This window comes from Pelophylax lessonae, assembly GCF_965119305.1.
Source record: "Pelophylax lessonae genome assembly, chromosome: 4".
In the NCBI taxonomy this organism is placed as follows: domain Eukaryota; kingdom Metazoa; phylum Chordata; class Amphibia; order Anura; family Ranidae; genus Pelophylax; species Pelophylax lessonae.
The window spans coordinates 190,019,648-190,032,758 of NC_138771.1; the positions used below are offsets into that span (position 1 = coordinate 190,019,648).

Below are 13,111 nucleotides of genomic sequence, written 5' to 3' on the forward strand. Positions count from 1 at the left end.
ATTTACGTCTTTCAGGCTACTGCTTTGGCACAATTATCATTTGTAACAAATCTTTACTTTTTGAGCTCAATTCTGCCTTAAGCCCCGATTCACACTTATGCGAGTGCCGGGTTCGCATGTAATGTCGGAGCGCACTGCTCCTTCATTACATGCGATCGGCTGTGCGGTGCGAGTTTAGCCATACACTTTGTATGGCTAAATTCGCACCGCAGCCGCAGCAAACATGCACAGGGACCCTTTTTGGAAGCCGCATCAGGATCGGATCGCACAGCGGTTCACACTTGTGCGATCCGATCCTGTGCGAACTGCACGATCGCACTGCGATATGCGATCAAACTGGGGGTGTCATTAAGATTACATTGACACCCCCAGCGTATCGCATATGGCAGTGTGAACTGCCGGGGGTGCGTGTGCGATGCGGGAACAGGCTGCGGATTCGCAGCCTTCCCAAACTCGCATAAGTGTGAACCGGGGCTAAGGCCACCAATCCTAGTAATGAGCTGATTGAAATAATCTAAAAAGGGCAGACTAGCACTAGGTGCTGCTGCAGGACTTGTTGGTTTAAACCATGATTTTATTTCTAATTTAAATTACATTTTTTCATTCTAGGTAGCTACGTTGCTGTTTATTTGCCTGATCTTTTTTTCCACTTGATAAACACAACCTATCCTGATTTGATGTGTTATCATTTGTTTTTATCAGGTGAGTGCTGGTCTATCTATTATACATTGTTTTCAGCAGAGAAGCAGAATAAATTACTGCAGGAAAACCTAAAGCTGGGTACACACTATTAGTTTAAATTTATTTTTGTTTAACCCCACTGATTGAACTACAATAAACTCTTAGCTCCAGTCATAGCCGTTGTACTAACCATGCGAGGATAGTTCAGGGATCTCCCCTGCTGAGCTGGCTGAGTGCGCTCATTGGGAGTTGGTCGGCTGCTGGTTTCCAGCATGCATGTTCAACAGAAGCCGGCAAGACCGACATGCACACGGGCTGAAAGTCGGACGTTTTTTTTTTTTTTTTTTAACCGGCCGTGGTCTCTGGACATTTCAGCCCGTGTGTGCCTGGCTTTACTCTTGGAGTCTGACCTGTAAACAGAAAATGGGTGCTTTAACCCGCCCTTGCAGCTCATTGAGAATTACAAGCTGTCAGCCGCAGTGGCTGATGGTATTTGTAGGCATTAATTCACGGGAAACAATAAGTGGATCATGTGGGTATGTGAAACGTCAAATTGTGACAGTGGGTTTAGGGAGAAGATCGCCCACCTGCTGTCACAGGGAGGTGGGATTGGGGGGGGGGGAGAGGCTGCAGATGCTGAAACATGTTACACGTTCCACCCTAAAAACAGGTGGAACATGTACCCTGTTCCAAAGGTGAACTTATACTTATAATATCACTTCTTGCATAGAGGTAACCTTGAAATGTTTAGATAATCAAATAAATAATTTTGCTGCACCCACATTTTTCTAGGTCATAAATGTAAAATGCTGAATCTTTTTGTAAATTTGATTGCTCTCTATGGGCTTGTTCACACTTGTGTTGGTTTTGAAGAAGAAAACAATGCTCATCAGCACGCCTATAGTGTTTTGATGTGAAAAAGCATCATAAAAGCTTATCAAATGCCCATGAAAGGATTGTTTTTCTAGGGGGATATGCTTAAAGCGGAAGGTGATGCAGTGGAAATTCACTGCTTTGAGGCATGTTTTGGTTGTAGTGTGAGGAATTTTTGGGATTTCAATGCATGATGGGTTCATATACTTTGATGCTTGGCTTGGTCTAGCTCAAGATGGTCATGGAAAGAGTGTCACAGTCATTTGCTGGCGCACTCACTTTCTAATATGTTCCCTTGCTGACGTGGAACCAACACTTTGCTGATATAAAAGGCTTTGCTACTGGCAATAATGCTCAATGCCTCTGTTCTTGTCTGACATTATCACTATTTCTGGCTAGCTTCATGCATTTGCCTGCACACAGCTGCTCTGTAAAGAAGTGGCTGTAGCTACTCTGTTCTAGTTCTCTGATTTCCCAGTACATTTTAGGATACAGTAACTTCTGCTGCCTGTCCCCCAGCACCCAGCTAACACTTTATAAATCCTTCACTAATGTGCTGCAAACGCTAGTTATGGGCCACTACCATAGAAATTGATGGAGGCAGCTAACATTAATGTCTTTTGAAACAAGGCAATGGATTTTTCATGACAGGATTTCATGACAGGACCCCTTTCTTCTAGGGTGAGTACTGCTTGGAATGTAGAAACTGGGGGTATACCCCAAAAGCTTGTCCTGAAAACTTTGGGTAAATTAGTGCAATTAAAAAAAAATATATATACCACTGCCATTACCCAGTTGTTGTTTATAGACACAATGGGGAAGGCATATAACATCGATCAGGTTTTTTTTTTTTTTTTTTTTTTTGCTGTCAGGTCAAATCTACCTAAAGGGACACAGACAGAAAAATGATCTGTGTTTCTACTGGTAATCAGTATTACTGAGGCACAAAGCAATGAGCATTTTATCAGAGTGTCATCAGAGTGTATGTCATTTATGCACATAAGGAGACTATTGCATCAATAATGCTTATGCCTCATTCAAGCTGGGCATACCATATGCTGATGCAAGGCTGTATTTACCAACACATGGATGCACAGGTGTTCATGCATCCCTGTGTAGGCAACCCCATTGATGTCTACTAGGACACAGTGGCTGCACGGAAACAGCTGCTGTGGCCCAATATGACATCTGTGTGATTGCAGGTCCCTGAATGCAGATGGGCTGAGTTTGGGGATCCGTACCCATGTCACATTGGGGCACAGCGGCTGTTTCCCATGCAGCCACTGTGTCCCAGTAGACATCAATGGGGTTGCCTTCACAGGGATGCACGAACACCTGTGCATTTCTGTGTGGGTAAATACAGCCTTGCATCAGCAGCCGCTGTGCGTCAGTAGACATCAGTGGGACTGCTTGCGCGTGAACGTGTGTAACACCTTTACTGGTTATGGTATTGTATGCCCAGTGTGGATGAGGCCTTAGAAGTACATGATCTAATATTTCTAATAATGTGAACCTTTAAATAAATCCCTACAGTTTGCGAAAGTTAATATCCAACAGTAGAACAGCTGTTTCTGGCCCCAAGCCTCTGCATCTACAGTATGTCATGATGTTGGCTTTTTTTTTTACATGTTTTTAATGGGAAGAATTAACTTTTGGATTTCTACAGTAGTTGAGATAAAGCTTCCTTTTGCAATATTGTGTGCTCTTTCTTTCACGAATGAACTTCCATTAAATTGCTCTCTTTGTTTTGTGATCTAAAATACACCGCTCAAAAAAATTAAAGGAACACGTTTTAATCGGAGTATAGCATCAAGTCAAACTCCTGGAATATTGAGCTGGTCAGTTAAGTAGCAGAGGGGGTTGTTAATCAGTTTCAGCTGCTATGGTGTTAATTAACAGGTGCACTAGATGGGCAACAATGAGACAGCCCCCCCAAAACAGGAATGGTTTTTACAGGTGAAGGCCACTGAATCCTTTTTTCTCTATCGCTCATTGACAGACGTAGTCCTCGGTGATACAGCACCTTCGGGTTATGTTGCCTCCACAGGAGCAGGACTAGACAGGAAATTAAAATGCTCTGGCCACACCCTAGGGGCAGTCCCAGAGGGTATATCCTCTCTCTCTCTGCCTCAGCAAATCAGTTATTTTCTGTCTAGTTAGGAGTAAGGACCTAGATACCTTGCTGGGATCTTCGGTCCTGGCAAGATTTTTTTTCTTAAAAAGATTTTTTAGACAGCTTTTTTCTCCAGTGTTCCTGTGAGATCTTCAAGCAAGAAAGCTGAACTGGGCGACGGGCTGGATGTTGAGATCCGGTGGTCACCCCAGTTCAGCCTACGAGCGCGTGCAGGCCATAGCTCCGCGCTGGGTCGGCCGCGACAAAGTCCCATTAAGGGACTGACCCCGCGAGTTAAACGTCTCGCTGAAACGCCAAAGACCATGAGTCACGGCGTCCGTATTGGTCGACAGCCCTCCCGCCCCGGTGGAGAGGGGTACTGTCAGGAGTTGGTGCCCGCCTGGTTCCGGTATGGTGAGTAGTATGTTCCCCCTTTTCCCCCTGACGGGTCTTGTGGTGAACGCGGGCCCCTCTCTGTATGGTAAGATAGAGTCCCCCTCTATCCTATAACATGGCACAGATCCCCCTACTTTGAGTGTGATTTTATGTGCAAAAAGCCAGGAGGCTTGGTTTGGGAGCTAACAATCTAATTGTATACATGTTTAAAAGATTGTAATCAGTGGCAGTCTGGGAATCTTACTGTGATAAGAATAAGGTACCTACCAGTCAGAAGCCACGGACATGTAGACTGCCTTCCTAGTCAAATCTCCAGCTATAGCAGGCCTTCCGAACGGCCATAAGGTCCGCCAGGGCCGGTACCGCCAACCACGCCAAAAATCCCCATGCAGAGATAGTGTTGTGTGCCCTGCAGCACACCGCTATTCGGTACAGGCCGCCGCCATTTTTTTTGCTGGATTGCACGAGCCGCCATTTTGGCGTAGCCTCGTGTCTCCAGCATGGGGGCGGCCATGTTTGAGGTGATCCAAACACCTCGTGGAGCTAGGGGAGGCGCCGGAAGGCGTGCAGAGGGGCGGAGCCGCCTCCTTTCTTCCTGGGCAGCCAGCCAAAAGACTTCCTGTTTGTCAAGACAGCGCTGTAACCTGTTGCAGTTAAACTCTGAGCATCAAGTGGTGAGCCTGGGGGTCTATCTCTCTCTCTCTCTCTCTCGATCGATAGGGATCCCTAGCAGGTAACACTAAGGGGCTTTTGTGGCGCTGGGGTCTGTGAAAAAAAAAAAAAAAGTTTTTTATTTTTGAATTATATTATCCGGGAAGTTACTGGAATAATCATGGACCCTGCCACACAAATTCCCCTACCTGTTTCCCTCGAGGGGGCCACGGGACCCGCCGGTGCACAGAGTGTAGAGGCATTTACAGCAATTTTGGAGTCTATGGTGGCTCGGGTGGAGGCGGCCTGTCAGGGACGAGGGTCAAGGAAGCGACCCCCGCCTACCCCTATATTATCTGACACCTCTGACTCAGATTCAGAGATGGTCACTGCAGTTGCAGGTCCCTCTGCAAGGGCTGTTACCTCAGGTAAAGCTCCCTCAGACAGTGAGGAGGACGTTTCTTCTCCCGCTATAATTCAGGAAGAAGCATTGGTGGACGCACTAGTTGTGGCAGTGCAGGAAACCTTAAAACTTGAGGTTTTACCGGCAGAAGCAACTGATACAGAGATTCCTTTTGGTACTAACAAGCCCATCAAAACGGTGAAGGTTTTTCCTGTACCCAAGTGTTTTGGTAATAAGATTAAAGGAGAATGGGAGCATTCTAAACGTACCTTTACTATTTCCAAGCGTATTGCTAGACGCTATCCGTTTGAGGAATCCATCATTAAGAAATGGACGGTACCACCAGTGGTGGATCCACCTATTTCCAGGCTGAATAAAGCCACGGTTATCCCAGTGGAGGACACTTCGTCCTTTAAGGATCCGGTGGATCGAAAGATGGAAGCAGAGTCCCGCACCATCTTCTCTCTGATAGGGTCAGCATTTAGACCAGTAATTGTTATTGGTCTAGTTTCCCAGACACTTACGGAATGGGCGAGATTGGTACGCCAAGACCTTAGGGGAAAAGATATTCCCCAGGAAACATCTGATTTGATGGAACAGATTATACAAGGGCTACAGTTTATCTGTGACGCAGCCTTGGACACTAATCCCCTATTAGGGCATGCATCTATGTCAGCGGTAATCCTCAGACGTGTGCTGTGGTTAAAATGCTGGTCAGCTGACCTAGGTTCCAAAAAGACCTTGACGAATCTCCCCTTTCAGGGGAATCGTCTATTTGGGGCCACCCTAGATGAAATCATTAAGGATGCCACTGGGGGCAAGAGCACTTTTTTGCCACAGGCTGCTAAAGCTAAGGGACCTCGCAACAAGCGAGGACCTTTCTTTACCGCCCATAAAGGGTTCGCACGCCCGGCTGGAACAAGCGGGAAAGGCAAGACTCCTCCAGGAGGGTTCAAGAAAGGCTGGTCGGACAAACAGAGGACCAACTCAGCCAAACCCGAAGCAAAGGAGTACACAGCCTGAAGGTGCGCCCCCACCCGGTTTGAGGGTGGGGGGACATTTTCACCGGTATTCAGGACATTAGATCGAGCATCAACTACTACTACCGGTGCGATTCTTCCCTTCCAACATTTAAGTACTACAGGGAGCGGTAGTCACCGTTCCCTGAATAGATCTTTTCCTTTACCTTTTCCTAAGATTAGTCTCAATTCCCCACAGGAATCGGATCTGGTTGACCAGACAGGCCAAGAAGCCTCTAGCCGGGTGACTTCGGTCCCTGAGGTTCAACCAGAAAAGATCACCCTTCCTGATAGCAATCAGGTATCTGATAAATGTGTGGGAACAGAAAACGACCAGACTTTCTCGGATGGTCGGGGCCAGATAGCTCTAGGGACGCCTGGTTCAGATCCAGTCAGCACCAGTGGTCCTAGAAATTCTAGGCTGGCCTCGTCAAGCCGGCCTGGCCGACTTGGACAGGCTAGTCGCAGACGTTCCGTGGGAACTTCGTCTCAGGGAGTGTCTGTGGTCTCAAGGACCAATTTACCATCGTGCTTTACAGTCGCTGGTTTTAATGGCCTGGCCATTGAGACCCAAGTACTGAAGGACAGAGGTTTGTCAGCTTCAGTCATTCCTACCCTTATTAAAGCAAGGAAAGCGACTTCCAGCAAGGTCTATTATCACACATGGAAGACTTATATTGCGTGGTGCGAATCTTTAGGATTTCCTCCACGTACCTATTCGGTGACTCGAATATTGGCTTTTTTGCAACAAGGGGTTGAGCAGAAGCTAGCCTTGAGCACCATCAAGGGTCAAGTTTCAGCATTAGCAATCTTCTTTCAGAAACCTTTAGCTACCAAGTCCTTGGTGCGGAATTTCATCCAGGGGGTGCGGCACCTGGCTCCACCAGTCCGCGCTCCCTTACCGCCCTGGGATCTTAATTTAGTTTTGTCGGTTCTACAGAAACCTCCCTTTGAAAACATCAGGGAGATTCCCTTGTTTACTTTATCCCAGAAGGTGGCCTTCTTGGTGGCTATCACTTCTGCTCGCAGGGTGTCAGAACTGGCTGCATTATCGTGCCAGTCCCCATACCTAGTGATTCATAGGGATAAGGTAGTACTTCATCCTAAGCCATCCTTTCTTCCTAAGGTGGTTTCAGATTTTCATCTGAATGAAGATATTGTACTACCTTCCTTGTGTCATCAGCCCAAGCATCATCGGGAACATGCGTTGCATTCCTTGGATGTGGTTCGGGCAATCAGAGTATACCTGAAAGCTACGGAATCATTCCGTAAGACGGATTCACTTTTTGTGATCACTGATGGCCCCAGAAAGGGTTTGCCTGCATCTGCCGCGACCATTGCCAAATGGATTAGACAGACGTGGTACAGGCTTATTCTATTAAGGGTCAGAGTCCTCCGTTCCCTGTTAGGGCGCACTCCACTCGAGCGCTCAGTACTTCCTGGGCCTTTCGCCATCAGGCGTCAGTGGTCCAGGTATGTAAGGCGGCCACCTGGTCGTCGGTACATACCTTTACAAAATTCTATAAAATTGATGTGACGGCATCGGCGGATGCCTCATTTGGCCGCAAGGTTTTGCAGGCCGCAATTTGAGGAGACCGGTGGTCCACCTCGAGAGTTTTTTTCTGTTTGAAAAATTTCTTTTTTGTTGAGTCTCATCATTAAGGATGAGCATTGTAAACTTCTAGTTGGCACCGGTTGGGCCTTCTAGATTGGGATTTGATTTCCATTTTCCCACCCCTCATTTGTGATACTGCTCTGGGACGTCCCGAAGGTGCTGTATCACCGAGGACTACGTCTGTTAATGAGCGATAGAGAAAAATGGATTTTTGTAAAATCTTACCGTAAAATCCTTTTCTCTTAGCTCATTGACAGACGTAGTCCCCGCCCCTCTGTTTTGGAGTTGGGTTGGGTTAAAATTTCTAAAGACTGCTTTTTGACATAACTGATTTGCTGAGGCAGAGAGAGAGAGGATATACCCTCTGGGACTGCCCCTAGGGTGTGGCCAGAGCATTTTAATTTCCTGTCTAGTCCTGCTCCTGTGGAGGCAACATAACCCGAAGGTGCTGTATCACCGAGGACTACGTCTGTCAATGAGCTAAGAGAAAAGGATTTTACGGTAAGATTTTACAAAAATCCATTTTTTTTCCCCTACTCATTTTTTTTTTTTTTACTGTATTTCACTAGTTTTGCATTTGGTTAGGGTCGGTGTCGCTACTGATAGCATGAGGTGGTACCTGGACTCTATAGAGGTTGCACAGGCAGTCCAGCTCGTCCAGGATGGCACATCAATATGCACAGTCTCAAGAGCATGGAGGAGATTCCAGGAGACAGGCAGTTACTCTAGGAGAACTAGACGGGCCGTAGAAGGTCCTTAACCCATCAGCAGAACCAATATCTGTTCCTTTGTGCAAGGAGGAACAGGATGAGCACTGCCAGAGCCCTACAAAATGACCTCCAGCAGGCCACTGTTGTGAAATGTCTCTGACCAAACAATCAGAAACAGACTTCATGAGGGTGGCCTGAGGGCCTGACATCCTCTGGTGGGCCCTGTGCTCACTGCCTGGCATTTTCCATTGAACACCAGAATTGGCAGGTCCGCTGGCGCCCTGTGCATTTCGCAGATGAGAGCAGGTTCACCCTGAGCCCATGTGACAGACGTAAAAGGGTCTGGAGAAGCCAATGGAGAACATTATGCTGCCTGTAATTTCGTTCAGCATTACCGGTTTGGTGTTGGGTCAGTGATGGTCTGGGAAGGCATATCCATGGAGGGATGCACAGACCTCTACAGCCTAGACAATGGCACCCTGACTGCCATTAGAAATTTGGACTCATTTTCAAATCCTATGCTGGTGCAGTGGATCCTGGGTTCCTCCTGGTGCACGACAATGCGCGGGCCTTATACGGTGAAAGTATGCAGCTAGTTCCTGGGGAATAAAGGGATCCATACCATTAAATGGCCCCCTGCTTGCCTGACCTAAATCCAATAGAAAAGGAATAGGGGTGATGGCGCTGCCTATATAATTTAGATATAATAAAAAGCTGTGATGCAAAGTGCCTTAGACTAAAAACAATAATGTGTAATATTCAAACAATAATATATTTCATAAAAACTTCAATTAAGTGCAAGTGCAAGGTATAAAAGTGCCTGCAGAAAGATTAGAAAGTGACTGGTGCAATGATGTATGAGCAATAAATAATATTTAACATGCAATATTAATGTGCTAAAAAATATAATACTATATAAAGTGAGCTGTTCCACTAATACCACGTGTTGGTATGGGGAATAAAAAAGTGCCAACAGAGCAACAATAGAAAAAAGTTATTATTTTAAAAAATACAGCTTGCAATGTCCAATAAAAAAGATCCAGTAGAAAAGTCTATTTCGTGTGCGGTGACTTCAAAAGCAATAAAAGTGACAACACTCGGAACAAACCGACACTCAGGTGGAAAGGTGACCCCGTGGTGGGTGGTAAGGTGCTGGGATTCCTTTGATAAAATTGCACACTTACCAGAGACACCCACCCCACACAGGGGTATAGAGCGGGTGTATTTATGGGTCTGGCAACCTAGCGGTATCCTCCTATCCCTGGGTGGAGGGCGTGTGCCGAGGATCAGGCTGGTCCTGGTATGGATGTACCCTAGGATGGTCCCCTGTGTGCCTTCCTGCCTAGGTATATTCCGAGGGATCCACTCAGCTCCACTCCCGATATTTAAACCATGTTTGCAGTTTTTCACGGCCGGTTATTACGCCTTTCTGCCCGAACGGGCAGAAAGGCGTAATAACCGGCCGTGAAAAACTGCAAACATGGTTTAAATATCGGGAGTGGAGCTGAGTGGATCCCTCGGAATATACCTAGGCAGGAAGGCACACAGGGGACCATCCTAGGGTACATCCATACCAGGACCAGCCTGATCCTCGGCACACGCCCTCCACCCAGGGATAGGAGGATACCGCTAGGTTGCCAGACCCATAAATACACCCGCTCTATACCCCTGTGTGGGGTGGGTGTCTCTGGTAAGTGTGCAATTTTATCAAAGGAATCCCAGCACCTTACCACCCACCACGGGGTCACCTTTCCACCTGAGTGTCGGTTTGTTCCGAGTGTTGTCACTTTTATTGCTTTTGAAGTCACCGCACACGAAATAGACTTTTCTACTGGATCTTTTTTATTAGACATTGCAAGCTGTATTTTTTAAAATAATAACTTTTTTCTATTGTTGCTCTGTTGGCACTTTTTTATTCCCCATACCAACACGTGGTATTAGTGGAACAGCTCACTTTATATAGTATTATATTTTTTAGCACATTAATATTGCATGTTAAATATTATTTATTGCTCATACATCATTGCACCAGTCACTTTCTAATCTTTCTGCAGGCACTTTTATACCTTGCACTTGCACTTAATTGAAGTTTTTATGAAATATATTATTGTTTGAATATTACACATTATTGTTTTTAGTCTAAGGCACTTTGCATCACAGCTTTTTATTATATCTAAATTATATAGGCAGCGCCATCACCCCTATTCCTTTTATATCCAGTGCATAGTCTCCGGACTATCATCCAGGGAGGCTGCAGCCTATTTTTAGATATATCTATATATATATATATATATTTTATATTTCATACATTTACTACATATTTTTTATTTATTTATTTATACACACATTTTTTTCACTTAATTATTCACTTATCTATCCACTTAATCCATAGCGCGGAAGTTCTCATTTTTCTTTCCTAAATCCAATAGAACCCCTCTGGGACGTTCGTTTCGGTTCATCCAATGCCACTAGTTTGCACCCCAGTCTGTTTAGGAGCTCAGCGATGCTCTGGTCCAGATCTGGGAGGAAATACCCCAGGACACTATCCGATGTCTCATTAGGAGCATGCCCCGACGTTGTCAGGCATGCATACAAGCACAAGGGGGCCATACAAACCTATGGAGTACCGTTTTGAGTTGCTGCAATAAAATTGCAGCAAAATGGACTAGCCTGCTGCATCATTTTTTCACTTTGATTTTTGGGGTGTCTTTGAGTTCAGCCCTCTGTAGGTTGATGATTTTCATTTCCATCAAATGATGTGACATCCTTTAGTTCCTAACACATTACCCAGTCCATATCAATATAGAAATCCAGTATATTTTCCCCATTGAGATCTGATGTGTATTCAAAGTGTTCCTTTTCATTTTTTTGAGCAGTGTATTTCCACAAAGCTTTTGATCATTAGTCATGTCGATGTTTTAAAAAAGAAAGTCCGGAATTTGCTGCACTGCTCTTTGTTGGCATCATACCAGTATCGCAGGCAGGTCAGGAACAGTAGATGGTAATGCATTTTAACACTAAAACAGTGTTTACTTCAAACCCTCATGTCCATGTCATGTCACTAAACATTAAGGGGATTTCCGTAAAGTTTTACCTCACTTTTCTGGCAGTATAGCCTATATAAAAAGTCCTTTCTCAACAAAAAATTTGACATGTGACAGATTCCTGTAGTTCTTACTTGTGCCTCTTTCACAATGTGTTGCTTTTGACTAGGTGACAAAAATTCAAAAGGAATTACCCTCAGTTTATAGATAACGAAACTGGAAGTAATTAAGACTGACTGTAGTTTGGTGTACGGATACAAGCCAGAGTAATCAGTGGGGTAACCCTCATCCTAATAAATAATAATTTATTAATAAACTTTATTTATACTTTATTATTGTGTTGTGTGTAACCTTCATTGGTTACTGGAATACAGGCCACCAGAGTCCTAGCAACCAATGATGTGGGGCTGAACACTGATAGTGGGCAGAGACTGATGGGATTTTGAGAGACTAGTTCCCCATCAGGTCCACCCCCTTCCTTGTGAATGACAGCCCACAGCAGTGGGTGGATTCCATAGCTGCTACACAGCTCGCTAGTTGCCATGAAATCTGCCCACTGCTGTCCATGGTCACTCACAAGGAAGGTGGACCTAATGGGGAACTATTCTCGGAGTGACACTGCCATGGACACCCCAGCCTCTTTTGCTATGCCTCCTGGGATGAATCCATGTACCCGTTTCTAACAAGCAAGCACTGCCATTTGTTGTGCAGAGGCGCAGCAGAAATTTCTAAAGAGTGTTCGACACTTTTTATGAATGTAAGTAAAGTGTTTGCCTGACACTCATTATTGGCCCTTTATGCATCCTAAAAAAGGTGTTTTTTTTTTTTTTTTTTTTTTTTTTTTTTTTTTAAATTAAAAGCTGATGCTCTGAGTGGTAATTTTATTAATTATCTGTGTTTCTTTCCCCAGATGAGGACTCTAGAATAAGTGGCATGTGCAGTGATTGCCCTATGCAGTCTTTACTAAATTCTTGTGTATTGGAAAGCTGTACTGGAATAATTTTCTCTGTGAATATTGGCCAAGAAAAACTCCTCAAATTCTTGGCAGGGAGCAGAGAGGACTGTGAGCGTCTAGCGTTGCTACATTGCTTCCTACTTCACCTCAGTCTCCATTCACAGCAAGAAATACAGGTAAAAGTTGATCAAGAATGTTATATAAACCCTGCTTTTATGTATTTGTAATTTTTCTTGCGGCTTTCATTGTGTCTGACATTCGTAAACCTCCTTGAAGTAGTTTAAGTTTCATCTTTTTTTTTTTTAAAGTTAGGGATGGACTTAAAGCATTTTTACTCCAACATTTCAAATTCCTGATATGTGCCTGCTGTACCATGTACTTGTATGAGAAGGTATCCTGTTCTTTGTATCCCTCCCTTTATGTGAAATCCCTGGTGTTTCTCCCAGCTGCTGGTTTCCTATTAAAAACTGACCACACTAAGCAGGGGACAGGGCTGGCCCAAGACATTGTGCTGCCTGGGTCCGAGAGTGAAATGCTCCCCCCCCCCCCCCCAAGAAAAAAAAAATTCACGCCCTCCAAGTGGCCCCCACATTCTATAGGACTACGAAAGCAGTCAGAGGGGTGTGAGTGTGTATGGAGTGACAGCAGGAG

The 13,111-nt window shown here is 45.1% G+C and overlaps 1 protein-coding gene across 1 annotated transcript in view; it reads left to right on the forward strand.

Annotated features, from left to right (window-relative positions):
* GSAP (gamma-secretase activating protein) overlaps positions 1-13,111 on the forward strand; it is a 214,831-nt gene that overhangs the window by 134,968 nt on the left and 66,752 nt on the right. Inside the window, exons 15-16 of the mRNA XM_082255164.1 lie at positions 610-702; positions 12,416-12,636. Of these exons, the coding sequence (XP_082111290.1) occupies positions 610-702; positions 12,416-12,636 (314 nt within the window). The remainder of the gene's footprint in view (positions 1-609; positions 703-12,415; positions 12,637-13,111) is intronic.